Here is a 26711-nt window from a genome sequence, read left to right as displayed (position 1 = left end):
CACAAAAGGGAAGGGACCAAAACACATTCTCTTTCCACCTGAGACTGTAATTACTCTTAATTCTACCTGTTGCATTTAAGAGGTCAAGCAGAAATGACCGTTTGTCTGACTCTTCCACCCAAACTACTTTCTGTGTGATGTTCTCAGAGGTAGAGCCAACTCTGCCTACTGCCAAGAAGATATATTCATCCAAGAAGTCACGAGCAAGCATCTGGGGGGAACACAAAAAACTAATATATTACTGACAACACAAATATCCTAAATAAAAACTGACATCAAATAGTACCTGGATTTCCTTAGGAAAAGTAGCACTAAACATCATGGTATGGCGCACGCCCTTTGGTGGCATAGAATCTTGCTCAACTATACGACGTATCTGAGGTTCAAATCCCATATCAAGCATACGATCAGCTTCATCCAACACTAAGTATCTATTATAAAAAACACTTGAATGTGTCTGTAAACAGCCTATTTCACTGAATGCTCAATAATGAGTTAATTATATTTAAATAACTATACAGAAAACTAAGCAATTAAAACAACTTCTCTTTGTAAAATATGCCTTAGTATAAGCACTACCAAATTAATGACCAGTAATACCACTACCATCAACCCCCCCCCCAAGAGATTTGCATCCCATATAGAAGATTAACATACTTGCAGAAGTCTAATCCAATCTTTCCCCTTTCCATCATATCTACTAGTCGTCCTGGAGTAGCCACTAACAAGTGGCATCCACGTTCTAAGTCTCGAATCTGCTGGCCAATATCAGCACCACCATAAACCACACAAGGACGAACTCTAGACCGGTAGGAAAACTATAAGCAAAGCATTTATTAGATAGCCATGAAAACTCTGCTATAATAAAAGGAAAAGGCAATAATCAACTAAAAGTCTATTTACTTTTCTGGCCTCCTCATAGATCTGTACAGCCAATTCTCTTGTTGGGGCTAAAACTAAGGAGATAGGATATTGTTTGCGGCGCCCGTATCTTCCATTTTCCTAAAAAATAAACAGAATTTATGAGTCCATTAGTTAAATTCTCTTTGTAACTTATGGACTAACATCTGAAAAAAAACTTTTTCAATGAAAAGAAAATTTTAAAAATGAAAATAGTGTATTTTATAAAGAGATTCACCTTCACAGCTTTTAAAGCCTCGCCGGGACCATCCGTATAAATTTGACTCAAGATGGGTAAGAGAAATGCTGCAGTTTTTCCAGATCCTGTTAAGAAAACACTTGCTTACTAAATTCTCATTATTGGCTAAGTTTCAACTGTCCTACTAAAATGAAATTTCGCATTTTTTATGCCACAATTTTTAGAAAGTATGATTAACTTACATACTAAGCTGAGAAATGTAACATGACTATTCTGATACTTTTTTTAAAAATTGGCTCTCCTGAGTTGGCTCCCCCATCCCAGTTCACTCTTTTTAACTTGTTTTTGTTGTTTGTTTTGTTTTCTTTAGGAGGCACCAGGAACCAAACCCATATATCCCATATTGGGGGCGGGTGCTTAACTGCTTGACCACATTCACTCTTCTGACACATTTTTAAATAATGCAATATTCACTTCTTTGCATTCCTGACAACCATTTTGTCTCAAAAACAGCACCAACTTCCATTTACAATTTTCTTTGTAGGTATTGGATATTACTGGTTTGTAAAGCAAAGGTCAGCAAACTTCTTATTTGTAAGGCAGTCCTTTTAGCACAAAAGTAGCCAGAGGCCTTGCATAAACAAATAGGTAAGCCTGTGCTCCAATTAAACTTTACTGATAAAATACCAACATGAGATGTAAAAGCTGTTAACTGTTCTTTAAAGAAGTTAATGACACATGATTTTATTTTCTATATATATATACACACACACATAAAGAAAAACTTAGTATCTTTATTATTCACATCAAATTCTGACAAATGTACATCCACAGTTCCATCACTTCAAATCCTAAAAGACCAGAGTAGGAGATGCTACTTAAACTGTGGAAGTACATTTACTCTAGGCAAATTTTTATGGATCACAGGCTTTACCCTTCCAATTTGTTAGTTATACTGTTTTCCCATCATTGTAATTACAACAATTTCCCCCACTACAGTAATACCACAGTACCAGTTTGTACAGCCTTCTCTCTGACAAAAATACTAATTTCATCCACAATTTCCAATGGTGCAAGGTTAAAAGAGATATCCCAAAATAATATTTACCTATTCTACAATTAGGCCAAATATAGGACTTAGGCCTCCTTGCATCTGGAATCCAGGCACTCCAAAGGAAATTACAGCAGTTTTGGCAAATCTTTACTTTTTATCAAATAAGCCTACCTGTTTGGGCACAAGCCATCAGGTCTCTTTTCTCTTTTATAATAGGAATGGCATACTTTTGTACTGGAGTAGGACGCGTATAACGAGTGAGTTCAATGTTTCCCATGATTATCTCTCCCATCTCAACATCGCTGAACTGTTTTAAGAAATTTAATGAGATCTATCAAATGTAATTAGAAGCACTACATTTGGTTAGATTTTAACAATAAAAGTAAACCAACAAGTCTACTGTGATTTAAAATGAAGAAAACAGCATGGAAAAAATATATACACAAAACAGACTATGGGTCTAACTTTTAAGTTTTGGGCTCTTCAAAATGTTTGACCTTTTCTCTTTCAGTGTTATTCACAGTGGTGCCATTAATCACATGTCCGTGATCTCAATTTTCCCCTTTTAATAATCTGAAGTTTTCATCATAATTTTAATGACCTGTTAAAGTATGGCCTTTGACTTTATTAGGAAGAAATATGCTCTTAACAAACATCTCATTTGATGAACAGAGAAAGCATTTTATACAGCCTCTACTGTCTTAAAGTCAAACAGAAAACTTACACTTTCAATATGTGGAGGACAGTTATTGCCAGTTGCCTCTACTGGTATATCATCATATTTCTCAAAGTTAATCCCAGTGTTTCCTCCAGAAAAGAGTTCCCTAAAATCAAAAAAATTTTATACATTATGCTACGTAATTAATTTCTTAACAATAAACATTAACTCTAAAAACTTACTGTTCCAAGCGTTCACTTGGTGGAAGTGGTTTTGACCAGTCCTCTTCATCTGATTTATCACACCAGCGACTATATCCACCACGTTCAAATTTACCAAAGGCAGTCCTGTCACCACGACTGCCAATGCCATCATAGTCACTCCTTCCACGATCATCAAACCTGAACATGAAATATTAACCAGAATGTTCTAATTTTGCCAGTAGCATATTATTATCACCACTTCAGAAATTTACTGGTAAAAAAATTGAAGTTACATAACCCTTAAATGTTGTCAATAATACAATACTGGTCAATTATCATTTGTCAAATTATCCAGGGCTTGTGATTTATGGCTCCATGTTTTAAAATGTACATCCTTCTTTAGATTTTGTGAGAATATACAATAAGGCCTCAGACATAAACTGAGAATATGGTTTTATAATATTTAAAATTGAATGATGATCTAAGTATATTGAGAAAACCAAGGGAATCAATTGTCCCAATTATAGGTGGGTATAAAAAAAATTCATGTAAGTGAAAATATTCACTTATATAAAAGACTGAAGTGTTTGTGTGTTCTATTTGTGAAAACAGACTAAATGACAAACCGTAATTACCAGAGACAACAGATTTGGATGATCAATTTACGATAGTTGTGCAATCAAAAATAAGTATTTAAAGTGTGTCAGAAATTTCCACATAAAATATCCAAAACTATGTCAAACTGCTTGTTATGTATTTCACACAATCTAAGAGATTTAGTTCAGTGAAAACCTCTTACAGCTACCAAACAATAATAAACACATTTTGCCTAGTAAAAAGAAACAAGGTGAGCAGAAAGGATGAGAATGTATCAAACTAAGAACTGTTCCTAAACTGCTACTGCATAAAAACAATAAATTAAGAAATCATTTTACCTTCCTCTTGATCCACTTCCACGATCACTGAAGTAACTGGGCTTTCCTCTGGAATCACGAGACCCGAAACTGCTATAGGCATCCTTATCTTTACTACAACTCCAGCCTGACCTATCTTTATCACAGAATCCTTCAACAGAAAAAAATATTAGAAGATGACAAAAACACAAAATGATTCCTATCTTTTTCCAAATTTAAAGCTCTCCAATCACACAACTCACTTTGTAGACAGACAATGGAGAAGGCAAGAGTTAGGTACTTGGCTTATTAATGACAAACAATTTTTAAAACCTTTAAACTTCTTTTCCACTAGAAATTACAAATTAAACCAAGTTACCTCCTGGTCTAAGAACAATACTATTCTTTTATATATATATGTGCATTTTTTATATTTTTAAACAGATACTTAGATGATAATAAAATGTTACACACAAAAAAACGTAAAGGATTCCCATATGCCCCACTCTCCACACCTCCCACCCTCACCTACATTAACAACTTCTTTCATTAGTGTGGTAATTCATTGCAATTCATGAACACATTTGGAGCACTGCCATTAAGCATGGATTTTAGTTTACATGGTAGTTTACCCTCTCTCCCACTCAAGAGAATAATGTTATTCTAACACACACACTAGTAACTGCTTCCTAACATTTTATGACAATAAATCATGAGCCTACCTAATGAGATCTATTTTAGTAAGACTTTTTTACATTCTGACCACTCAGTGACATTACTGAACTGCCTCTACCATAATATATATTTTTAGGAGGTACGAGGAATTGAATGCAAGACTCTGTACATGGGAAATAAGTGCTCAACCACTAAGCCACATCTGCTCCACTCTACCATAATTTTTAAGATCAAGGTATGCTAAATAAGAAACCCCCCATGCTTCTTAGTTATGCCTCACCTCTTAAAAATGTGACCGACCTTGTATTCTAATACTGTTTGATTGAAAATATGCATTGTATAGCTTATCAATATCCTCTCTGGAAAAATTCAACATATAACAAATCGTTAACTCAGGGATAGCCAGCTACAAAAGGAACAGTTAAAACCAAAGTAAATGAAAAATTACATAACTACAAATTGTGAGATGGATTAGGATGGAGAATTTGAATAAAAATTCATAAAAAGGATGAAGCTCCAAATTGCAAGCAGTGATTTTTGCTCAAACTACTCATACATGCACTTTTTTTCAAACCATCTCCACTGTGAATAAAGGACTTAATTTCAATGAATACCAAGTTGCCTATCAATACCAATATAAACATGACTAGTCAAGTTAATTATCTTCAATATCTAACAATTTGGTTTCATTTAGTATTATCTGAAGGAAAGACCAAGTGGGTAGACGTAACACGAAACAAGAAATTTCCACTGTTGCCTACCCTTCCACTAGATTGTTTAGATATACTGAAAAAGAACTATACATAAAAGTTCTTATATTCAAAGAATACCACTGGATTTCTAAAAATAAATCTGGAAAAGCCTGATGATCTTGAACCATCCCTATTAAGTTTTAAGTTTTTAAAACTAATTTCACCCACGGTATTGATAAAGCTCCACGACCAACTGATAAACTGCCATTCCCCCTTGAGATATTTAATACACTTCACATTCAATTACTGCAAGGTACTTCTAAAAATATTGCAAATAACTATGAAAAGAAACTGCAGTAATAAAAACAAACAACAGAACACAACCATCAATTAAGTGTCCTCTTGTTGGAAAAACATTTACAAAATACAAGACTACATAAAACATTAAAACATGCAAGGGAGCAACCAACAGCAGCAGAATGTTTCCATCTTCCTTTCAAGTGAAGTATTTAAAGGAAAGCAGCTAAGACTGGAGGACCACTTCTTCAATCTGTGTTGAAGCAGTAACGCTACAATTCTAACTACTCAGCAGTAACCCTAATCTCATTGCAGTAATTTTTCAAGACAGGAATAACTTGTTTTTAAAAAGCACCTTCTTGGGAAGTGGACTTGACCCAGTGGTTAGGGCTCCTGTCTACCACATGGGAGGTCCACGGTTCAAACCCCGGGCCTCCTTGACACGTGTGCAACTGGCCAATGCGCAGTGCTGATGCCTGCAAGGAGTGCCGTCCCACGCAGGCCCCCCCCACCGCCGCAGGGTAACCGCCCCCACCCCCGCTCAAGAGTGTACTCCCTAAGGAGAGCCAACCAGCGTGAAAGAAAAGTGCAGCCTGCCCAAGAATGGCGCTGCACACATAGAGAGCTCACGCAGCAAGATGAGGCAACAAAAAGAAACACAGATTCCTTCGCCGCTGACAACAACAGAAGCCGACAAAGAACATGCAGCAAATAGACACAGAGAACAGACAACTGGGGGTGGAGGGAAGGGAAATAGAGATAGAGGATAGATTAGATTAGATAGATAGATAGATAGACATATCTAGATAGATCGATAGATAGATAAAGACAAGCAAGCAGGCACCTTGTTTACATAATAGAGAACATCCTCCAGAAAACAAATCTTGAAAACTGAAGTCATGTTTACCAAGAGAAAAAGCATGGAACAAGTGAAACTGAACAAATCTAAGCCCTTTGGCGTCAGGTACCAAGGAATTAGTAATTAAGTTAGAAAATACTAGTTCTTGAACAGAGTCCAGGAGTACAGGAAAACAATGCTTACAGACTTCCCAAAATTACTCTACATTCCCTAGTTTTTTACTAACTTTTGAAGCAAAATGAGATCTGCAAAGTTCCAATCACAGCTTACCTTTTGAAGCTTCTCTGTTCCTCAAGTGAGGAGGTATATAGCGCCCTTCTAAAAGAGAAAACATAACATCAAAAGCCTGTAATTGCCTCTAAGAGGCAATTTTACCAAAATGTCTTTGAAAAAATGTCTCAAAAAAAGAACATTGCAGAATGAGAAAAGTTATTGCTTGAAAAGCAAATTTTTTTCCAACAAAAACAAAGAAATTAAGTTTGGCAAAAAAACTAGTTAACTTGGATCCTAAGAGCTGAAATCCTTAGACCAAATATATTTTGGTAGTTATTAATGATTTACTTAACAAAAATTTCTAAAAAAAATTCCTGACACTTCAAGAAATTATTAAGGAATAAAGTATCAAAGGGAAAAAAAAAGGTTAGGTAATAAATCACAAGTGGTTTTTGTTTGTAGTCTGGTAACATTGAAACTGTACAACAAACACGAAAAATAAGATTGGAATCTGGAAGTCTTAAGCATAGGCTTTCTCAGTTTTAGGAAATCAACTACTGCTCTGCATGCAGAAATATAGTCTGGCCAATGGATTAGAAACAAAAGCAATTTAACTACAAGGTAGAGGCCAATTTTAATACCCAAATATCCAAATTTTAACTAACACACTCTTCTCTTTTCAAAGAAAAGAAATTTGATTTGATTGAAATTTAAAATTTAAAATTCTAACCACCACCCAAGAATAAGGAAAGCCTGGTATCCCTAAGAACCCGTGTTCTTTATGTAGGAAAAGAAGGACAGTAGTAGGTTTAACACAAATGTACAAAATTCCATTTATAATAATTCACTTTAAGAGAGAATTACCCATATCTCCACCTCCTTTATGCTAAACAGAGAGTCACTCTGGACTATCAGTTTTCTAAAAAGAGCATGAACATCACAAAACTTTTTTTCTAACAGTTATCTTTTCACTCAAAAATAAAAATAAACAAATAAAGAACCCATTTCTTTTTATTACCCAACCAAGCCCAAAATACAGCCTATATTTACAAAGCAAAAACTGTAGGGAAAAAATTACCCCGAAATTAACAAGCCCAATAAAATTTTAACATTAACTTCTAATAAAAAATAATCTATAAAAGATTTTACTTACTGCTTGCTGTACTTCCTCCACCACTCTGATTATCTGAGTTCAGGTCTAGACCAGCAAACTAGAAGAGAGATTAACAACTCACATGCTGACATGCTACCTTTACTAAGGACAAAATTAGACACAGCTAATATTACAGAGAACAAATCAAAAGTCCATTTAGTAGTTCTGCTGTCTGCCTCAATTTAAGTATGCTTTCTACAAAATGTCAAATGGAAAAGGCTGCACCTACATTTCAGTGCGTCTAGGTTCAAATTCATTTATCCAAAACTTTCTTGTAACAATTTTCCAGTTTTTAAAAGCCAAAAATCCACAAACTAAAAACTATGCTTTCTGTAATGTCAAGTACTGAAAATTAGTTAATTGCACAATTTCAGATGCAACTGAACAATGCTTTTAATGTCACTGATTTTCTACTTATCATTTCAACCCCTATCACCTAAATATTGTGCACTGTTTCCAATTCAGATAAAACCCTAAAAATAAAAATTAACCACCATTTCACCTATAGTGAGCTACTAACTATTCAATGCCATTACATCATTTAATCTCGCCACTCTATTGAGGTATTTATTTCTTCTGTTTTACAAGAGAAATTCAGAAGTCCTTTATCACAAAGCTGCTAAATTTCACAATAGATATTAAATGCTTTTGAGACAATAGCACATAATACTCAACATCTTAGAGAAAAACTTTCTATTTATTGCATTTGCAATCAATCATTATTTACTGATAAGAGGCAGAAAATTCGCAAAATTTTCCAAAAACGTTGCAGCCTGTTTACAAAGGGAAAACCTACTAAATAACATGTTTATAAACACTATTAAAACCAAGATATTACCGAAGTACATACTTAAATATAAATTATCCAAATTTTTCTACTCAAATGTGCTTACTATATTAGTTCTAATCAAGAAAACCTAGTCTGAAGGTTAAATGGTTTTAAAATTAATTTCTGGCTAACATTCAGAAAGCATCATTAACGCAAAAAGTTGTGAGACTGCCTCTGCACTGAAGACCATATTTTCGATTTTACAAAGCGTCAAGTCACAATAATAAAACCTTACAGTTAAATCTAAAAAAAGTTATTTAAAAAATCATTACGTAAGCAGACATTCAAATTCCTTACATACATTACACACAACGAACTACTGTCATTAAACTTTGTTTCACGTTAATGTCGGAATTCCTCACATTTTGGGAGGTGAGGTTTTTGCACTAAATCAATAGCCACTAACAAACATGGAATACAAGCTGACTTGAAGGGTCCAAATGACGCGAGGCATTTAAAGACAATACGCGGTAGCGACCTGGGGTGTGCGTACCGTGGGGGGAAAAAAGCATATTAACAGAACCCCTCTTCTAGCATCACAAGTTTTCTCCGCCATTCTCAACTAACACCTTATTCGACATTCAGAAGCCACAACTGGGCTTCGACCTAGTAAATTTTTTCCTTACAGGAAACAAGGTCAACAAAACTTTATATTCTCCGCTGACCCACTTTTCCCGTTGCCGTTTTTTTTGTTTTTGCGGTACGCTTAGATCCAAGAGCCGAACTTCAAGACATGTACAACCCAGAGTTCCACACTAAAAACAAAATCCGCGACCCTCGGTGAAATCTACATTCAGAGATTCTCTGAATTAAGCAAACAGTGTAGAACAATGCCAGGTTCCTACTCTCACCGGTGTTTCCCAGTTACCCTCTAACTTCCAGTGTCTCCGGACGTCGGTCACAGCCTTTTTCACTCCTCTCGATCCTTTCCGGTTTTTCTGCGTCACAAAACTTTCCACTCCGGAAACGCGACCCGGTCAGCGTTTAAGCCCGGCACAAAATACAAGATATCCATTTCTTCATCCTTTATAGCCACTCGCTATTCAGGTGCGCTATGGCCCGGTTCCCCCGCCCAGATACTAAACACACAAAGGAGGCTTCCGCCATTCCCGGAAAGGAAGAACATCCTCCCGCTCCTTAGTCCCCACATTCCGTGACAGTAGTCCACCTCCCGGTCACACGTCGGCGGCGCCTCGACACCAGAATTTGGGCCACTCATGAAATGACAAACCCGTCTAGACAACAGGTCCCCTTTCGTCCCATCCATCCCGTAGCTACTAAGTCTAATAAGATATTCCGCACGTGCCCATCTCTAAAACTTCGTGGACTCACAAAAGGCCGCTACTGTGTATGTCCGGTATACATTACTTCAGGCCTATCAGAGTCGGTCGGGTTAACAATCCCAACGTTACTACTACCGCCCTCTTTCTTCCTCATGCAGTTTCCATGCTCAGTTTAATCCTTTTTTTTTTTTTCCCAGTATCCCCGACAGCCCCACCCACCGACAGACCCAAAGACCAAAAGAAGGGAGCACTAACGGCCAGCTGGAGCTGCGCCACAAATTAAGTTAGGCCTGAAAGGGGGTCTACGTAGCCTGGATGGAGTCATTCCCATTTACCTGCTGGTCCATCCCGAGCGCATTTTCCACCACCACATGACTCATCCCTGAAGAAAAACGGTATCTCGGAATCCTCCCACAGCAGGCGAACTTAAAAAAATCCAACCTCTCACACAGGAAAGGTAACGTTGAAGTACGCGGCTCCGTCACTGATTTAATATACCCACTCGGACAGCTATACGTCAGACGTAAGACGTGCGTCTTACTCCTTAGGTCCCACGCCCGCAACCCGCTCGTACTACTGTTACTTCTGCCTGCCTAACTCGCGTTTGTGTAGTCATAACCTCGCGGGACTTTCTAGTCTCGCCCCAACCGCTCAAAATTCGCGAGAAGTTTACTTCCGCCACTCTCCTCCAATAGCCGGCAATTCTCGAGAACAAGGGAGAACTCGCCGTTCCCCACCTTCCACCAGTAGGAAGGTTTTGAGCATAGCGGCTGTGTGTCTCTTATTTCTGTCCTTCAGCCCCGCCTCGTCACTTCCCTCCTCCTTTTTGTAGGGCGTTCCCTTTCTTTTTCTCTGAGTTCCGGGAATTGGAGATTTCGTTAAGTTTTTCCGTTCTAATATTCTCGTTCGCCTTTATGAAGCTTCCCCAGTTAAGAAACTAGTGAAAAAAAATCCTGAAACTGAAACGGTGGAGGGTCGGGTGACCCCAGATGGCAGGTGAGGTGGCCATTCTGTAGAACAATCTACGATGACTTAAGTACAATCTTGTGGATTGAAGACGAAGTTAGAGGAGGTGGACGAATGCACTTTGCGGACTGCGGGTGGTGAAGGGGTGCGGGAAGCGCAGAGGTTGGCAGCAAGTCCAGGCCGCAGGTTGCTCCCCGGCTCTTAGTAACTTAGGCTGCGGGAGCGAGGCTATGAATCCTACACGCCTTTTCCTTTACTAGCGGCGTGAGCTCACTTTATGAACCAGGGGCACCAACCTCACGCGATGAAGAAACAATGAGACAATTACATGCTTTGTGACGCTATGTATTGCGCACTTTTCCCGAGGACCTCGGCTTGAGTCCAGCCGGAATGCAGGCTACTTCAGGGTCCTGGCTTTCCCCGACACCCTCTCCCGAGGTTCATATGTCTCAAAGCCCTTGGCCATGAGCGTTGCATTATTGTTTAAAATCAAAGGAGTCCTGGAGATTGTGGACTGTGATACTGGGGCCCAAAGTGCCATGTTTGTGGACTGGTAGAAAGAGCCTACCAAGGGAATAAAAGTTTATTAGCTTAGGTTTGAGGTGACCCTGAGGGCGTTGCGTGGAAAATGTGAGGAAATGGGCTTCTAGCGCGGAATTAAACTTTTCTGATTGGCGACTAACCATTTCCTCAGTGTCCGTTCCACAGGCCTCCCACAAAGAAAAACCAAGTTCTGTTGGATTCTTGCCGTAAATGTGCAGGGGATGTATTTATTTCTTTAAAATACCTTTCTCTTCCTGAGCCTCTGCAGAAGTGATAATGCACAGAGTTTAGCATTGTCCTTCAAAGTATCTCCTATTGCTGGTAATTAATTAAATAGTTTTGTTCTCATAACATTATTTGCCACATACAGAATGTCTCGGATTTCGTTTTAAAATTGAAATAAAGTCAAACGAAATTGTAGCTTGTAATACTGCATGGAGGTCCCTGGCATAAATTTCTGTACTGTTTAGGATCTCAATTTCAAGGAGTTAAGTAGTAACCCTATAACATAGTTTGTAAGGACCTCAACTTTTTTCCTATCCTAAAACTAAGGTCACAGATTATGTAAACAAAACCTACAGACTTCTATCAGATGACCTAACTAAAATAGAAAATTGAAAGAAAATAGTTTTTTTTTAATAGCGTAGGTATATTAATGTGTAAACATTTCTACTCTAACGCACTGCAATAACGAAGGACTAATAACATTCAGCCATGAATACTATTGTAGTCACGGTTTATATGAACATTTTTGCCATGGTGATCATTGTTTTTCCAAATGGTGAATAGGGAGAACCTTGACTTGTACAGTCTTGCATTTCTGGAAGAGTACCTGATATTAAAATCAGGCTGTGGGCTGCGGACTTGGCCCAGTGGATAGGGAGTACACCTACCACATGGGAGGTCCACAGTTCAAACCCCGGGCCTCCTTGACCTGTGTGGAGCTGGTCCATGTGCAGTGCTGATATGGGCAAGGAGTGCCCTGCCACGCAGGGGTGTCCCCGCGTAGGAGAGCCCCACGCGCAAGGAATGCACCCCCTAAGGAGAGCCACCCAGCACCAAAAAAAGTGCAACCTGCCTAAGAATGGTGCCCCTTACACGGGGAAATGACACAACAAGGTGACACAGCAAAAAAGAAACACAGATTCCTGTGCTGCTGACAACAACAGAAGCAGACAAAGAAGACGCAGCAAAAAGACACAGAGAACAGACAACTGGGGTAGGGGGAAAGGGGAGAGAAATAATAAAATTTTTTTTAAAAAAGCAGGCCATGGGAAGAAGATGTGGCTCAAGATGTGGCTCAAGTGATTGGGCTCCTGCCTACTATATGGGAGGTCCATGGTTTGATACCTGGGGCCACCTGGTAAAGGCGATCTGGCCTGTGCAGGAGGGCTGGCCCATACAGAATACTGGCCTAGGTGGAGAACTGATGCAGCAGTGTAATGCAACAAAAAGACACAGAGGAGAAACATGCAGCAGACTAGGGAGTTCAAGTGGTGCAAAAAATTGAGCGCCTCTCTCCCACTCCAGAAGGTCCCAGGATTGGTTCCCGGTGCCACCTAAAGAGAAGACATCAGACACAGAAGAGCACACAGCGAATGAACACAGAAAACAGCAAGTACAAAGACAGTGAGGGGGTGGTGGGTGGGAGAAATAAATATATGTATTTTAAAAAGTGTTTATGTGTAACATAGAGTTAGGTCTCAGTGTTGGTAAAATTGAGTTCCTCTTATAATCTGAAGTCTTCACCAAGGTAGCTGACCCAGATAGCAAATCAAGAACCTATTAAATCACCTTTAACCCAAAACAAAATAAAGCCCACCTTCTGTAAGCCCACTAGATCAGGTCTAAACTGTAAAATGGATAAACCCTTGTCCAGGCAATAAAAGCAAGCCATCTTCCACTTTATGTACATAAAAATTTATCTCCCTTCCCTAGAACCCCAGAGTAATTCCGCTCCGGCTTCTTTCACTGTAGCAAAACTTGGGTGTCCTGAATAAAAAAACAAAGTCAACTCCCAATTTGTTTTTCACAAGTTCAGAGACCCCAGCCAGATACAAAAGATGCCCTCTGAAGTTGCAGGCTCCAGCAACTAGCCAGTTGAGGTACCCATGAAAGACAACTTTGCATCTTCTGTAGGATGGCAGAGATACCAAATCCCCCAGATAACCCTTTCCTATACCTGATCTCTACTATTAGCATCAAATTAAGTTGCCTTTTATCTGGGACCTGTTTTAGGTAACTTTGGTTTGGGTTTGGTTTCAGTCTATCCTCAGATTTTCCATTTGGTTTCATTTCATTTCTTCCTCCAATAATCCTATTTTCTGTCACTTTTGGAAATATAAAATTGGAAATCCATAAGGCTGGCTAAGCTGATTTCCAACTTGGGTCCCATGGCAAGCAGGCCAGTCCTCTTGCTCCTGTATGATGAACCTTTCCTACACATTAGGCTTTCTGTGTTCGGTTCCACCTAACATCAGGAGTCAGTTTTCCCAGCGTTGCTGCTGCTTTCTTCCAGTTTGCAATGACACAGTCGTCATTTCTATCTAAGACCTCATCGGAGTATTTTTAGCATCAATATGCTACCAACAGTCTCTTTAAAACAATTTAGGGCTTTTCCATAAACCATCTCAGAATTCCTCCTCAATCTTCTCCTGACCCATTTTGAAAACCCTCTTACATTTTTTGGTACTTGCATAAAATCATGCATCCCACTTTTCTGGCACCAATTTGTATTGGTTTGCAAAATGCCGCCAAAGCAATATACCAGAAATGAGTTGACTCTTACAACAGGGATTTATTAACTTAATGAGCTGATAGTTCTGAGGCTGTGAAAGTGTCCAAATCAAGACCTTATCTGATGCTTTCTTCCAAACTTTAGCTATGGGCAATCAGGCATATTGCAGTATCCACTCTCCCCTCTTCCCTGAGCTTCATTACTTTCAGCTTCTGGCTGAAGTTGCTTTCTCTCAGCTTCTGTGTTCCATTGATTTCAGTCTCTAGGCCCCTGGGCCTTGTCTCTTAGGTTCTGGGTTCCTAACTGTCTCTCCAAATTTCTTCTGTATCTGTGACTTTTTTCCCCTCCATTTATAAAAGACTCCTGTAATAGGGTTAAGACCCACCGTGGGCCATGCAGTCTAACCAAAGACGTTCACCTGAAGTACTTAGATAAAATATCTCACTTACAATAGGTTTACACAAATGAAGCGATTAGTTTTAGGAATATGATTTTCTGGAATTCACAAGAGTCAAATCACCACAAAAAGGAAAACTGGAAAGTTCACAAATATATGGTTTTTAAAAATATATTCTAAACCAATGAGGCAAAAAAAAAAAAAAAAAGCAGTTACAGTATAGAAAATTGTTAGTGGTAAATGAAAATGAAAATACAATATATCAAAATGTAAGGGGTGCAACAAAGCCATGCTCAGAGGGATATTTATAGCTGTAAATATCCACACTAAAAATTGAGAGGGTAGGGAGATGGAACAGGAATCTCCAGGATTCAGATTCTTCACCAAAACTATTAAACAGGCAGAAACTGTTAGTAACAACTATTTTAAAATTCCAAAGTCCAGTAGAGCATTGTAGAGCATTTGGGGGAAAGTGGGAATAAGAGGTTGGTAAATTACGTAAAGAGTAGTAAATTGCTTTCTCAGTGTGGTGGTTCCCAATATTCAGCTCTCTCTTTTAGAGCAAGAGATGCTGTGAAGTCTGGCTCCTAGCTAGCTCTCACTGACAGAAGAGGACACAAAAATCTACTTCATAATAGAGGTAAGTATAAGTGATCACTAATAATGCCTTTTGATGGAGATTTTGGATTGCTGGGGCCTGGCTCTGAGGGTATCCATTCTGCAACATACCTCATAAAAAATCATCCCCCCCAAACCAAAAACAAACAAAAAACCACCAGATATTTAAAGACACTAATTTTCTTTAGAACTGTGGGAGAGTTTGAGAAAAATGCCTTTGCTGAGAAGGTAACGAAAGCTCAACATCAGGGAACCATAGAAGAAACAAGAATTTCTTCCAAATACCTTTCCGAAAGTATTGTGGAGATGGTCTGAGCCACCTTCCTGGTTCCTTACCCTGGGAAAGAACTCTATAGTATTCCCCTCCCAGAATTTGCCCTTCAGGCAAAAACAGCTTGAGACAATGAACTGAGTATAATAAACTATTGGCCCAGAAGTTCTGGAACAAAAGCTTACCTGCTTTAAGTTAGGCAAAGGAACACCCTAGAAAGTCTAGCTCCTGTGAATAGAAGGGCATTCAAATCCTGTAAACAAAATAACTCATAAGCCATTGGAAAGCACAAAGCCCTCCAAAATAGGGAGAACTCAAAATTTTTCATTTGTCTTGAGCTGATCTTCCTAACAAAAGGACTAACATTCAGGAAAATTTATCTTATCACCAGCTCATCACAACCTTAAGAAACACATACTTCAGGAGCAGCGGACTTGGCCCAGTGGCTAGGGCACCTGTCTAGCACATGGGAGGTTCATGGTTCAAACCCAGGGTCTCCTGACCCATGTGATGAGCTAGCCCATGTGCAGTGCTGATGCATGCAAGGAGTGCTGTGCTATGCTGGGGTGTTCTCTGCATATGGGAACCGCACGTGCAAGGAGTGCACCCCATAAGGAGGAGCCTGCCCAGGATTGGTGCCACACACATGGAGAACTGATGCAGCAAGACGATGCAACAAGAAGAGATACAGATTCTGGGCACCACTGACAAGAATATAAGCAGTCACAAAAGAGCACACAGACGGCAAACAACTGGGGGTGGGGGAGGAAGGGGGAGAGAAATAAACTAAAAAAGAATAAAATCTTTAAAAAAATTTAAAAACAATAAATCCAGAAAGAATTTAGGCCATTCCTGAATTACCTCTTCCCTGGACAAAAAGAGAACTAAGAAGATTTTTGGTATTATTGGGATATTATAGATTATGGATAGATTCTTATGCATCCCAAACCAAAGGTTTATACCAAAGAACTGTTGGAAGAGGAGCCTGACAAATTAGAGTGGAAGGAGGAGGAAGTAAAGGCCTTAGAGGGGCTCAAACAGGCATTGGTGCAAGCCCATGTTCTAGCCTTCCCCTCCTTTGAGAAACCTTTACATCTGTATGTGACAGTAAATAAGGGGACAGCCTTAGGAGTCCCAACCCAGATCTGGGGAGGCCAAAAGAAGCCTGTGGCCTTCCTTTCCAGAATCCTGAACCCTGTCTCCAGGGGATGGCTAGGGTGTGTTCAGGCAGTGGCAGCAACTGCTCTCTCAGTAGAAGAAAGCAGAAAACTGACCTTTGGAGGGGCTTTGGTTGTTCACACACCTCATCAGGTCAGGACTATTTTGTTTCAAAAGCAGGAAGATGGTTAATGGATTCCCAAATTCCAAAATATGAGGCAATTCTAATGGGAAAAAAATGATTTAATACTGACAATTGATCATAATGTGAACCTAGCCTCTTTCCTTAGGAAAGAGTCCAACCAGGTAGAAACTCCTCAACACGATAGTTTAGACTTAATTGAGTACCAAACCCAAGTCCAGCCCGACCTAGGGGACCTTCCCTTACATTTGTGGAAAAGTTGTTCATAGATGGGTCTTCTAGGGTCCTGGATGGAAAAAGGCATAATGACTGTGCTGGTGCTGATGGGCTAACTTGTGAAGTGAAGGAAGCTGGCCAACTGTCCAATGATTGGTCAGTGCAACCTCGTGAGCTGTATGTGTTAAATCAAGCCCTTAAATTGTTAGAGGAAAAAGATGATACAGTCTATTCAGATTCTAAATATGCCTTTGGCATGGTCCCCATCTTTGAAGAAATTTGGGAGGAAAGGGAATTGATAAGTAGCAGATGGAAGGAATTAATTCATGTGGAACTGTTGAAACAAGTGCTAGCCAGTCTGCTCCTAACAAGAGAAATATCCATGGTACATATAAGTGGGCATCAGAAATGTCACACTTTTGAAGCAAAGGGCAACAGATTGGCTGATGAAAAGGCCAAAAACCTTCCCTCTGTTCCCCTCTGGAACTGATGGTCCTAATACATTCCATCCCCAAAGAAATTGGAATCCCAGTATTCTCTGAAATGGAAGTAAAAGAACTAGAACAATTTAGGGCATCCTTCAGTAGCCAAAGGAAGTGGCTCCTCCCAGGAGGCTGGCAGATGTTGAATAAACAACTAATGAGGGAAATAGTAGTGGCTTTGCACCAAAAAAGTCATTAGGGGACACAAGTCGTGTGTGACCTGGTTCTCAAGCACTTCAGTTAAGTGGGTCTTTATGCTATAGCCAAACAAATAAGTGAATGGTGAATAATTTGTCAGAGTTAATAAGAAAGTTTTAAAGGGCAAGTGCCACAGGGGAAGGGGGCCCAGTCTCAGAGCATTCCAGAGCATTCAGATTGATTACACTGAAATGCTCCCTGGAGGTCAACTGAAGTATATTCTTGTTATTGTGGACCACCTGGCAGGGTGAGTAGTAGTATGCCCTCTAGCTTCTGCTACAGCATTGGGGGCTTCAGGAATTATCCTTGAACAAATCATTCCCCGATATGGGTTAGGAGAAAATATAGATTCAGACAGTGGTCATTGTATTAGTCAGCCAAAGGGGTGCTGATGCAAAATATCAGAGATTGGTTGGTTTTTATAAAGGGTATTTATTTGGGGTAGGAGCTTACAGATACCAGGCCATAAAGCATAAGTTACTTCCCTCACCAAAGTCTTTTGGAGCAAGATGGCTGCCAACATCTGTGAGGGTTCAGGCTTCCCGGGTTCCTTCCTTCCTGGGTCTTGCTTTTCTCTGGGTTCAAAGTTCCTTTCTTCCTGGGGCTGGCTTCTCTTTCCTCTGTGTGCTGACTTCCCAAGGCTCCAGCTTAAGGCTTCAGCATCAAACTCCAACATCAAAAATGCATGCATCAAAAAGCTCCAACTCTATCCTTTGTCATGCCTTTTATCTGTAAGTCCCCACCCACCAGGGGGCGGGGACTCAATGCCCTAATCAGAACTTAACCATGCCCAGGTACAGATCAGATTACAAACATAATGCATACCAACTGATGATGCAACTGGAAAATGGCCTTATACGGAAGGTTCAATGCGGATCAGCAGAATATCCTTGTCTACATAAAATAACATGACTTTAAAAGGCTGTTTGACCTAATGTAAGGGGGAAATGGAAAGGAGAAATGAGTTTATATGGCTACGAGTCTCTAAAAAAGAGTCTGGAGGCTGTCAGAAGGATTGCCCTTATGCACAACTGAGCAGAGTCTGAGAGACAGATAAAGCAGATAAAACCCCCAGGTATTGGTTCCTTTGAGGGCTAAAGAGACCCATGGGAGTTATGGTCATGGCAGATGGGGTTAACTACCAGGTCAGATGGCCCCTCTTTGGAACTGGTGTTTATGTGTGATGAATCTGGACTCAGATGGGATCTCTCTTCATAAGACTTTCATGCTAATGTGCTGGAGTTGCAGTTAGTGTTGGGGTTTAAGATATATCTAGGGGATTTGAATCTCTGGACTGACAATGTGATAGCCAGGTCCTGAGCCTCAACAGACTCCAGCACCTACAATCTGATTTATTGGACTCACCACACTCAGCTAAGATGGAGTTGAAGAAGGACAACCACCACACCATGGAGCCTAGAGTGATTACAACTGAAAGTGGGAGGATTGCATCCAGCATCCATGTGGAATCTGAGCCTCCTCTTGACATAGAGGTGCAATGGACACAACCAATCCAATGTCCATATAGAAAAGGTGGCATTGGATTGGGAAAAGTGGACATGGTGGCTGATGGGTATGGGGAAAGGCAGGAAGAGATGAGAGGTGGAGGCGTCTTTGGGACATAGAGCTGCCCTGGATGGTGCTTCGGGGCAATCACCGGACATTGTAAATCCTCACAGGGCCCACTGGATGGAATGGGGGAGAGTATGGGCCATGATGTGGACCATTGACCATGAGGTGCAGAGGTGCCCAAAGATGTACTTACCAAATCCAATGGATGTGTCATGATGATGGGAACGAGTGTTGTTGGGGGGGGGGAGAGGGGGGGTGGGGGGTGGGGTTGAATGGGACCTCACATATATATTTTTAATGTAATATTATTACAAAGTCAATAAAAAATAAAAAAAATTAAAAAAAAAATTTGAAGAACAAAAATGTGAAAACTAGAAAGAGTTTAAAAGAAAGAAAATAATAATTAATGTAACCTGACAGCCTACTGCCTCAATCTCACATTCCCAGGTTAAGCAGTAACAAAGGAAATCAGTTTAAACCAGTCCTACAACCAGTAAAATGGATGTACAAGAAAGAGCTAAGTCAATAACAATTCACTAAATTAAATTCCATTCCTGTTTGGAAAAAGGAGCAGGTAAAAGCTGAAATGTTTGGAATGTGATGGGGCAAGTGGTTAATCAGAAACTTCCAGTGGGAAAGTTAGACTTCTCAGATAAGCTGTAACCGCTGAAGTATCCCATCTATGGAGAAACAGAGGAGGGACTTGTGTGCTAGGCTTAGTGGTATAAATTATGTCATTTTTCTTTGTTCGGGGCACCAGCCACATTTTCTGGTAGTGTACCCTTTATGCAAGATTGAGAATAAATTTTCTTCTAGGAGAAGAAGTCTTTCTTACATCCTGTTATGTATTGATTGATCTGTTTAAAGTTAAGAACAAGGAAAAGTTCTGAAAACTGCAAGAGAAAAAGCAACGTGTTATGCCCAAGGGAGGTCCAATTATATTAAGCGCCTATTTTTCATCAGAAACCATGGAGGCAAGAAGCCACTGAGATGAAAATACTTAAAATGTGGATAGAAATGAATTTGTGGCAGTTTGAGATTATTTTGTGAATCCCCCAAAGAGAAATGTTGTTTATAAGCTAATTTATTCCTCTGGGCAAGATACACTTTGATTGCATTAAATTCAGTTGAGAGGCTTCTATTTAAAATACCTGATAAGGCCACTTTAGGGCTTTGGATTGAATTGCCATCAGTGAGGCATGACTCAGGTTGAGTACCAGCCCCATTGCTGGGTGTGATATAATTGAGTTCACTCAGACAGAGGAAAAGGGGAGCCAGCATATTTTTATTCTGCAACAGGAGAGGATCACTTAAGCAAGAAACCCCAAGAGTCTTGGATGATGGAGCAACTCAAGGGGAAAGAGTGAGCCTGAAAGGGAAGGCTGAAACCTGGACAGAGATTAGTGGCTATCTTGCTTTAAAATGTAGCAACATCCCAGGATCAACAGTAATTGACTTTGATGAAAAAGCACCTCTTATGTGGCCTTGAGTTCTTTTCATGGCCTTGGAACTGAGAACTTTTACCCCAAATAAATCCCCATTATACAGATACTTTGCTTTGGAAGCCCTTTGGAAAACTAAAACACAATTCTAACCAAAAATTTTATAACCTTTCAGAAAGAGGGGAGAGATTAAGACATTCTCAGATAAACAAAAGCTGAGTAAATTCATCAGTACTAGATGTGCACATACTAAAGGCAATTTTTCCTACTGAAAGGAAAGGACACTAGACAGAGGTTCAAAGTGACAAAAAGAAATAGAGGTCCCTGGTTAAGTAAATTATTTGGGTAATTATAAAATGCCAGTATTACTGTATTGTATTGTTTGGTATGTAACTACTCTTCTTACTTCCTAAAGATGGTAAAATGTGAATATATAAAGAGTATTTATGCTCTGAATGTATAATGTACAGGATGTAAGTGGTAACAAGTATGAAAAGTGCTGGGATATAGGAAAAATATATGTGTATGCTATGGAAGCCAAATTGATATCTAACCTAATATGTTTGTTATATACTTAGGATGTTAAATCTAATTTTTTTTTTAGGATGTTAAATTTTAATCCCACCATAGCCACATGGAAAATATATGAAAATTATATGCTTATAGAAAGGAGAAGGCACTCAATATGGTACAATACAAAAAAATCAAAGAAATCTGAAAGCAGTCATTAATGGAAGAATTGAAAGACAAAAAGGTATGACTTACAAAGACTAAATAGCAAATGAGAACAGAAATTCTTGTGTTATTAGTAGGTACTATGAATGTAAATGGATTAAACTCTCCATTCAAAAGCCAGAGATTGGCAGAATGGCTTAAAAAGAATGACCCATCTATATGCTATCCATAAGAGAATTGCTTTAAATTCAAAGACATAATGGGTTGAAAGTGAAAGGATTGGAAAAAATATATACTATGCAAATACAAGCCAAAAGAGAGCTGGGGTAGCTGTACTAAAATCAGAGACTATAATAGACTTACTAATTTCATTTCAACAAGGTGTAACAATTATAAATATATATAGTTAGTTAATATATATAGAGAGAGTTAATAAATGAGTTCAGCAAAGTGGCTGGTTACAAGATCAACACTCAACAATAATAGTGTTTCAATACACAAGTGATGAGGAACCAGAAAGAATCAGGGGGAAAAATCATATTTATAACAGCAAATAAAAGAATTCTTTATTTTATTTTATTTATTGAATTCATTTTTAAAAATATTACATTCAAAAAATATGAGGCCCCCATATACCCCCCACTCCCCTCACCCCACTACTCCCCCCATAGCAACATTCTCCTCCACCATCATGACACATTCATTACATTTGGTGAATACATCTCTGAGCATAGCTACACCTCATGGTCAATGGTTCACATCATAGCCCACACTCTCCCACGTTCCACGCAGTGGACCATGGGAGGACCTACAATGTCTGGTAATTGTCCCTGCAGCACCACCCAGCACAACTCCAAGTCCCAAAAATGCCTCCACATCTCATCTCTTCCTCCCTTTCCCCACACCCAGCAGCCACCACGGCCACTTTCTCCACACCAGTGCCACATTTTCTTCAATTACTAATCACAATAGTTCATGAATAGAATATCAGTAAATCCACTCTAATCCATATTCTATGCCTCCATCCTGTGGACCTTGGCTTGGTTGTGTCCATTCCACATCTATGTCAAGAGGGGTTTTAGATTCCACATGGATACTGGATGCAATCCTCTTGCTTTCCATTGTAGGCACTCTTGGCTCCATGGTGTGGTGGTTGACATTCTTCAACTTCATGTTAGCTGAATGGGGTAAGTCCAATAAACTAGAGTGTAGGAGCTGACGTCTTTTGAGGCTCTGGGCCTGACTATCATATGGCCAGTCCAGAGATTCAGATCCCCTGGGTATATCTTAAACCCCAGCACTAACTACAATTCTGGTAAAGTAACAGGAAAGGCTTGTGAAAATTTCACATCTGAGTCCAGCTCCATCACACAGAAACACCAACTCCAAAGTAGGGCCAATTGACATGGCACTGAACTCCATTGGCCATGACCATAAAACCTGTGGGTCTCTTTAGTCCTCAAAAGAACCAATACCTGGGGTTGTATCCACTTTATCTGTCTCTGGGATTTTGCTCAGGTGTGCATAAGGGCAACCCCTTTGATAACCTCCCAACTCTTTTTCAGAGACTCATAGCCATATAAACTCATTTGTCTTTTCCATTTCCCCCTTGATTTAGGTCAAAAAGCATTTTTAACTCCTGTTATTATATGTAGACAGAGATATTCTGCTGGTCCGAGTTGAACCTTTTATTCAAGGTCATTTTCTAGTTACATCATCAGCTGGTACTTGGTAGTGATCCCTCGGCGCCAGGGAGGCTTATCCCCGGGAGTCATGTCCCACTCTGGGGGGAAGGCAACGAATTTATATGCTGAGTTTGGCTTCGAGACTGGTCACATTTGAGCAACATGGAGGCTCTCAGGAGGTAAATGTTAGGCACACTGCTGCTCTAGGCCTTGTTCTTATTTCAGGTGCACAGGCTCACAAGCATAGTCATTAGTATTAGGGGCTCATTGTTGGACCTTCATTCTTTTTTGGTCTTTGCCACTGCACTTGGGGATAAGAATTCTTAATATGAAAAGATTTAATATCCAGAATGTAAAGAAATTGCTCAACTTATCAAAAGAAATGGGCAAAATAGCTGAATACACATTTCTCCAAGAAAAATATATAAATGGCTAAAAAACACGTGAAAAGATGCTCAACATCATTAGCCATTAAGGAAATGCAAATTCAATATGACAATGAAATATCATTTCACACTTAGGGAAATGACTACTATTAAAATACCACCACCAACAGATTATTACAAGTGTTGAAGAAGACGTGGAGAAACAGTAGCACTCATTCATTTCTGGTAGCAATATAAATTGGTGCAGCCACTCTGAAAGATAGTTTGGCAGAAAGTTAAGTACAGAATTGTTTAATGACCTGGCAATTCCTTTTGTACGTTTATATACAAAAGAACAGAAATCAGGACTCAGACATTTGCACACCAACATTCATAATGGCATTATTCTCAATAGCAAAAAGGTGGAAATAACCCAACCCAAGTGTCCTGTCAACATATGAATATAAAAATGAAACATGGTATATATACACAATGGAATTATTATTCACCTGTAAAAAGAAATGAAGTTCTCATACATTTGACAATATGGGTGAACCTTAAAGGCATCAAATGGAGAGAAAGAATCCAGACATATAATGACATATATTATATTACGTCACTGATATGAAATAACTAGAATAAGCAACTCATAGTCAAAGTTGAGAATACAGGTTACCAGGTGATGTGGTGGAATAGGGAATAGGAGTTAAGGCTTTAAATGTACACAATTTCTATTTGGAGCAATGGAAAAATTTTGGTCACAGTTGGTGCTAATGGTAGCACAATTTTTTAAACCTAATCTACAGCACTGAATTATTTATTTCAATGTAGTTAAAAATGGAAATTTTGGTTGTATACATGGCAGCTGAAAAAAAAAAAAACCCATTGAACTGCACTACACAGTGAACCCTAAATTAAAACATGGAGTATAGATAATCCCAAAATTATAAAAATGTCCTATCAATTGTAACAAATGTTCTACACTAGTGCAAAGTGTTAATTATAGGGTGGTTTATGGAAATCTTGTATTTTATGCATGATTGTTTTATAACTGACTTCTCTAATAAACACAAAAGGAAATGAAGTGGTAATACATACTACAACAAAGACAAATGCTGATGATATCTTATTGAATGAAATTAAGCAAGACAAAGGAAACAAATATCATATTATTTTTCTTATATAATCCTAAAATAAGCAAATTCATAGACAGAATATATATTAAAAGTTGCCAGGAGGAAAGGCAGATCGAAATGGGAAAGTGTTACATAGAGCAGCATCTACTAGGGTAAAGGAAAATTTGTGTGTAATGTATGGTATTGATGCCACAATATGTAATATAATTATCACTGAATTGTACACTTTACCACAATTAAAAGTAAAAAAAAAAAGGCTATAGACACAACTAATAGGATTATTGTCTTTGAAAAAGAAGATAAACAGGCCTAAATGTATATGTTTCATTAGAAATAAAGAAAAGTTTTTGATGTCACTTATTCTTGTACTAAATCATGACTAAGTATGGGGGGAAAAAGCAAGAGTAAAGTCGTTTGATTTTTGAAAGTTAAAACCCCACAACAAATTCTCAATAAAATTTGCTCACTGGGAGCTCCCACTAAATATCTTACAATGAACTAGTGAAATTGCAAGATACTAAAATGTGAAAAATATAGATATCTTATTTCAAGCTGCTGTAATTTTTAATATAGATTCAAATAGTAATACTTCATTGCTGAATTAATGTACACCCAGGAAGAATTTTAGAAAACAAAGCCAAACTTACTTTTCATTATTCAAGCAGCTGTAATTTTTAATATAGATTCAAATTGTAAGACTTCATTGCTGAATTAATGTACATGCAGGAAGAATTTTAGAAAACAAAACCAAATTTACTTTTCATTTTTCACTAACCACATTTAGTTTTACAACTGATTTAAAAGTGATGATGCAGAAAACTGGATCCCTTGTACATTGTGGATGGGATTATAAATGGTGTAGTTGCTGCAGAATTTGGTGGTTCCTCAAAAAGTTAAACAAGATATTAAAATAGGCCCTGGCAATTCCACTTCCACTTCTGGGTATAAATTCAGAAGAACTGAAAACATGAACTTGAACAGATTCTTGTGTATTAAAGCTCATAGAGGGAAGCGGATTTGGCTCAATTGATAGAGCATCCACCTACCACATCGGAGGTCCAGGGATCAAACCCAGGGCCTCCTGACCCATGTGGTGAGCTGGCCCACATGCAGTGCTGATGTGCACAAGGAGTGCTATGCCACGCAGGGGTGTCCCCCATGTAAGAGAGCCCCACATGCAAGGAGTGTGCCCTGTAAGGAGAGCTGCTGAGTGCGAAAGAAAGTGCAGCCTGCCCAGGAGTGGTGCCGCACACATGGAGAGCTGATGCAGCAAGATGGCGCAACAAAAAGAGGCACAGATTCCAGATGCCACTGACAAGAAAACAAACAGACGCAGAAGAGCATACAGTGAATGGACACAGAGAGCAGACAATGGGGGGGGGGAGGGGAGGCAGGGTGGTGAAGCGTAGAGAAATAAAAAATAAATCTAAATAAAATAAGTAAAACTCGTAGAAGCATTATTCACAACTGCTGAAAAGTGGAAAAACACAAATATCCACAGACAGATGGATAAACAAAAAGTACCTTATGCCTAGAATGGAATATTCAGCTGTTAAAAAAAAAACAATTCTGATATATGTGACAACATGATGAGTCTTGAAACATGTTGAGAGAAACTGGACAAATTTGACATAAAAGGACAAATATCATATGATTCACTTTAATGAAATATGTAGAGTAAGCAAATTCTTTGAGAGATAGTTGATTAGAGGTGCCAGGAACTGGTGGCAGTGGGGGTGGGGAAGAGTGTAATAGGTAGTTTTTGTTTGGAATCATGGAAAAGATTTGGTAATGGATAATGGTGTGATGGTGATGGCAGCACTTCAGTGTTTCTTTGTTTCATTTTGTTTCATTTTTTGTTTCAGATACTGGGCCAGGGTTTGAACCTGGGACTTTGTATGTGGGAAGCCAGCACTCAACCACTGAGTCACATTGGATCCCTGAGTTGGCTTTTTGCCTGTTTGCTTGTTTTTTATTATGTTTGTTTGTTTGTTTTTTGATAGTTTGTTTTTATTTTTTAGGAGGTGCCAGAAACTGAACCCAGGACCTTCTCATGTGAAAAGCAAATATGCAACCACTTAAGCCAAAACCACTCCCAGCACATCAAAATTTTAATGTAATTAATACTGCTGAAGTGTATGTTTAAAAGTCCTTAAATGGGAGTGTTAACTGGTATTCATTAAAAGATTCAGAGAGGAAA

The 26711-nt window shown here is 39.0% G+C and overlaps 1 protein-coding gene and 1 long non-coding RNA gene across 5 annotated transcripts in view; one reads left to right on the top strand and one right to left on the bottom strand.

Annotated features, from left to right (window-relative positions):
* Positions 1 to 11126, bottom strand: part of LOC139438389 (ATP-dependent RNA helicase DDX3X-like) — a 15071-nt gene extending 3945 nt beyond the window's left edge. For both annotated transcript variants that reach the window (XM_071213507.1, XM_071213508.1), the window contains exons 1-12: positions 10244 to 11126; positions 7797 to 7854; positions 6701 to 6748; positions 3950 to 4079; positions 3054 to 3212; positions 2878 to 2977; positions 2325 to 2460; positions 1139 to 1224; positions 904 to 1002; positions 658 to 818; positions 287 to 431; positions 67 to 211 (exon numbers count right to left, since the gene is read on the bottom strand). In XM_071213507.1, coding sequence (XP_071069608.1) covers positions 67 to 211; positions 287 to 431; positions 658 to 818; positions 904 to 1002; positions 1139 to 1224; positions 2325 to 2460; positions 2878 to 2977; positions 3054 to 3212; positions 3950 to 4079; positions 6701 to 6748; positions 7797 to 7854; positions 10244 to 10288 — 1312 coding nt within the window. In that variant the 5' untranslated portion in view covers positions 10289 to 11126. The remainder of the gene's footprint in view (positions 1 to 66; positions 212 to 286; positions 432 to 657; positions 819 to 903; positions 1003 to 1138; positions 1225 to 2324; positions 2461 to 2877; positions 2978 to 3053; positions 3213 to 3949; positions 4080 to 6700; positions 6749 to 7796; positions 7855 to 10243) is intronic.
* Positions 10763 to 26711, top strand: LOC139438390 (uncharacterized). 3 transcript variants are annotated; one of them, XR_011648057.1, is made up of 6 exons: positions 10763 to 10904; positions 12948 to 13031; positions 15112 to 15191; positions 21255 to 21404; positions 22453 to 22512; positions 26533 to 26711. It is a non-coding gene; the product is annotated as an uncharacterized lncRNA (long non-coding RNA). The 3 variants fall into 3 exon arrangements; XR_011648055.1 differs by having other exon boundaries at positions 12948 to 13035; XR_011648056.1 differs by having other exon boundaries at positions 12948 to 13035; positions 26377 to 26711.

Source organism: Dasypus novemcinctus, chromosome Y (assembly GCF_030445035.2).
Source record: "Dasypus novemcinctus isolate mDasNov1 chromosome Y, mDasNov1.1.hap2, whole genome shotgun sequence".
Lineage (NCBI taxonomy): Eukaryota > Metazoa > Chordata > Mammalia > Cingulata > Dasypodidae > Dasypus > Dasypus novemcinctus.
Note: the sequence above shows the minus strand (reverse complement) of the source record. Positions and strands in the feature narration are given on the sequence as shown.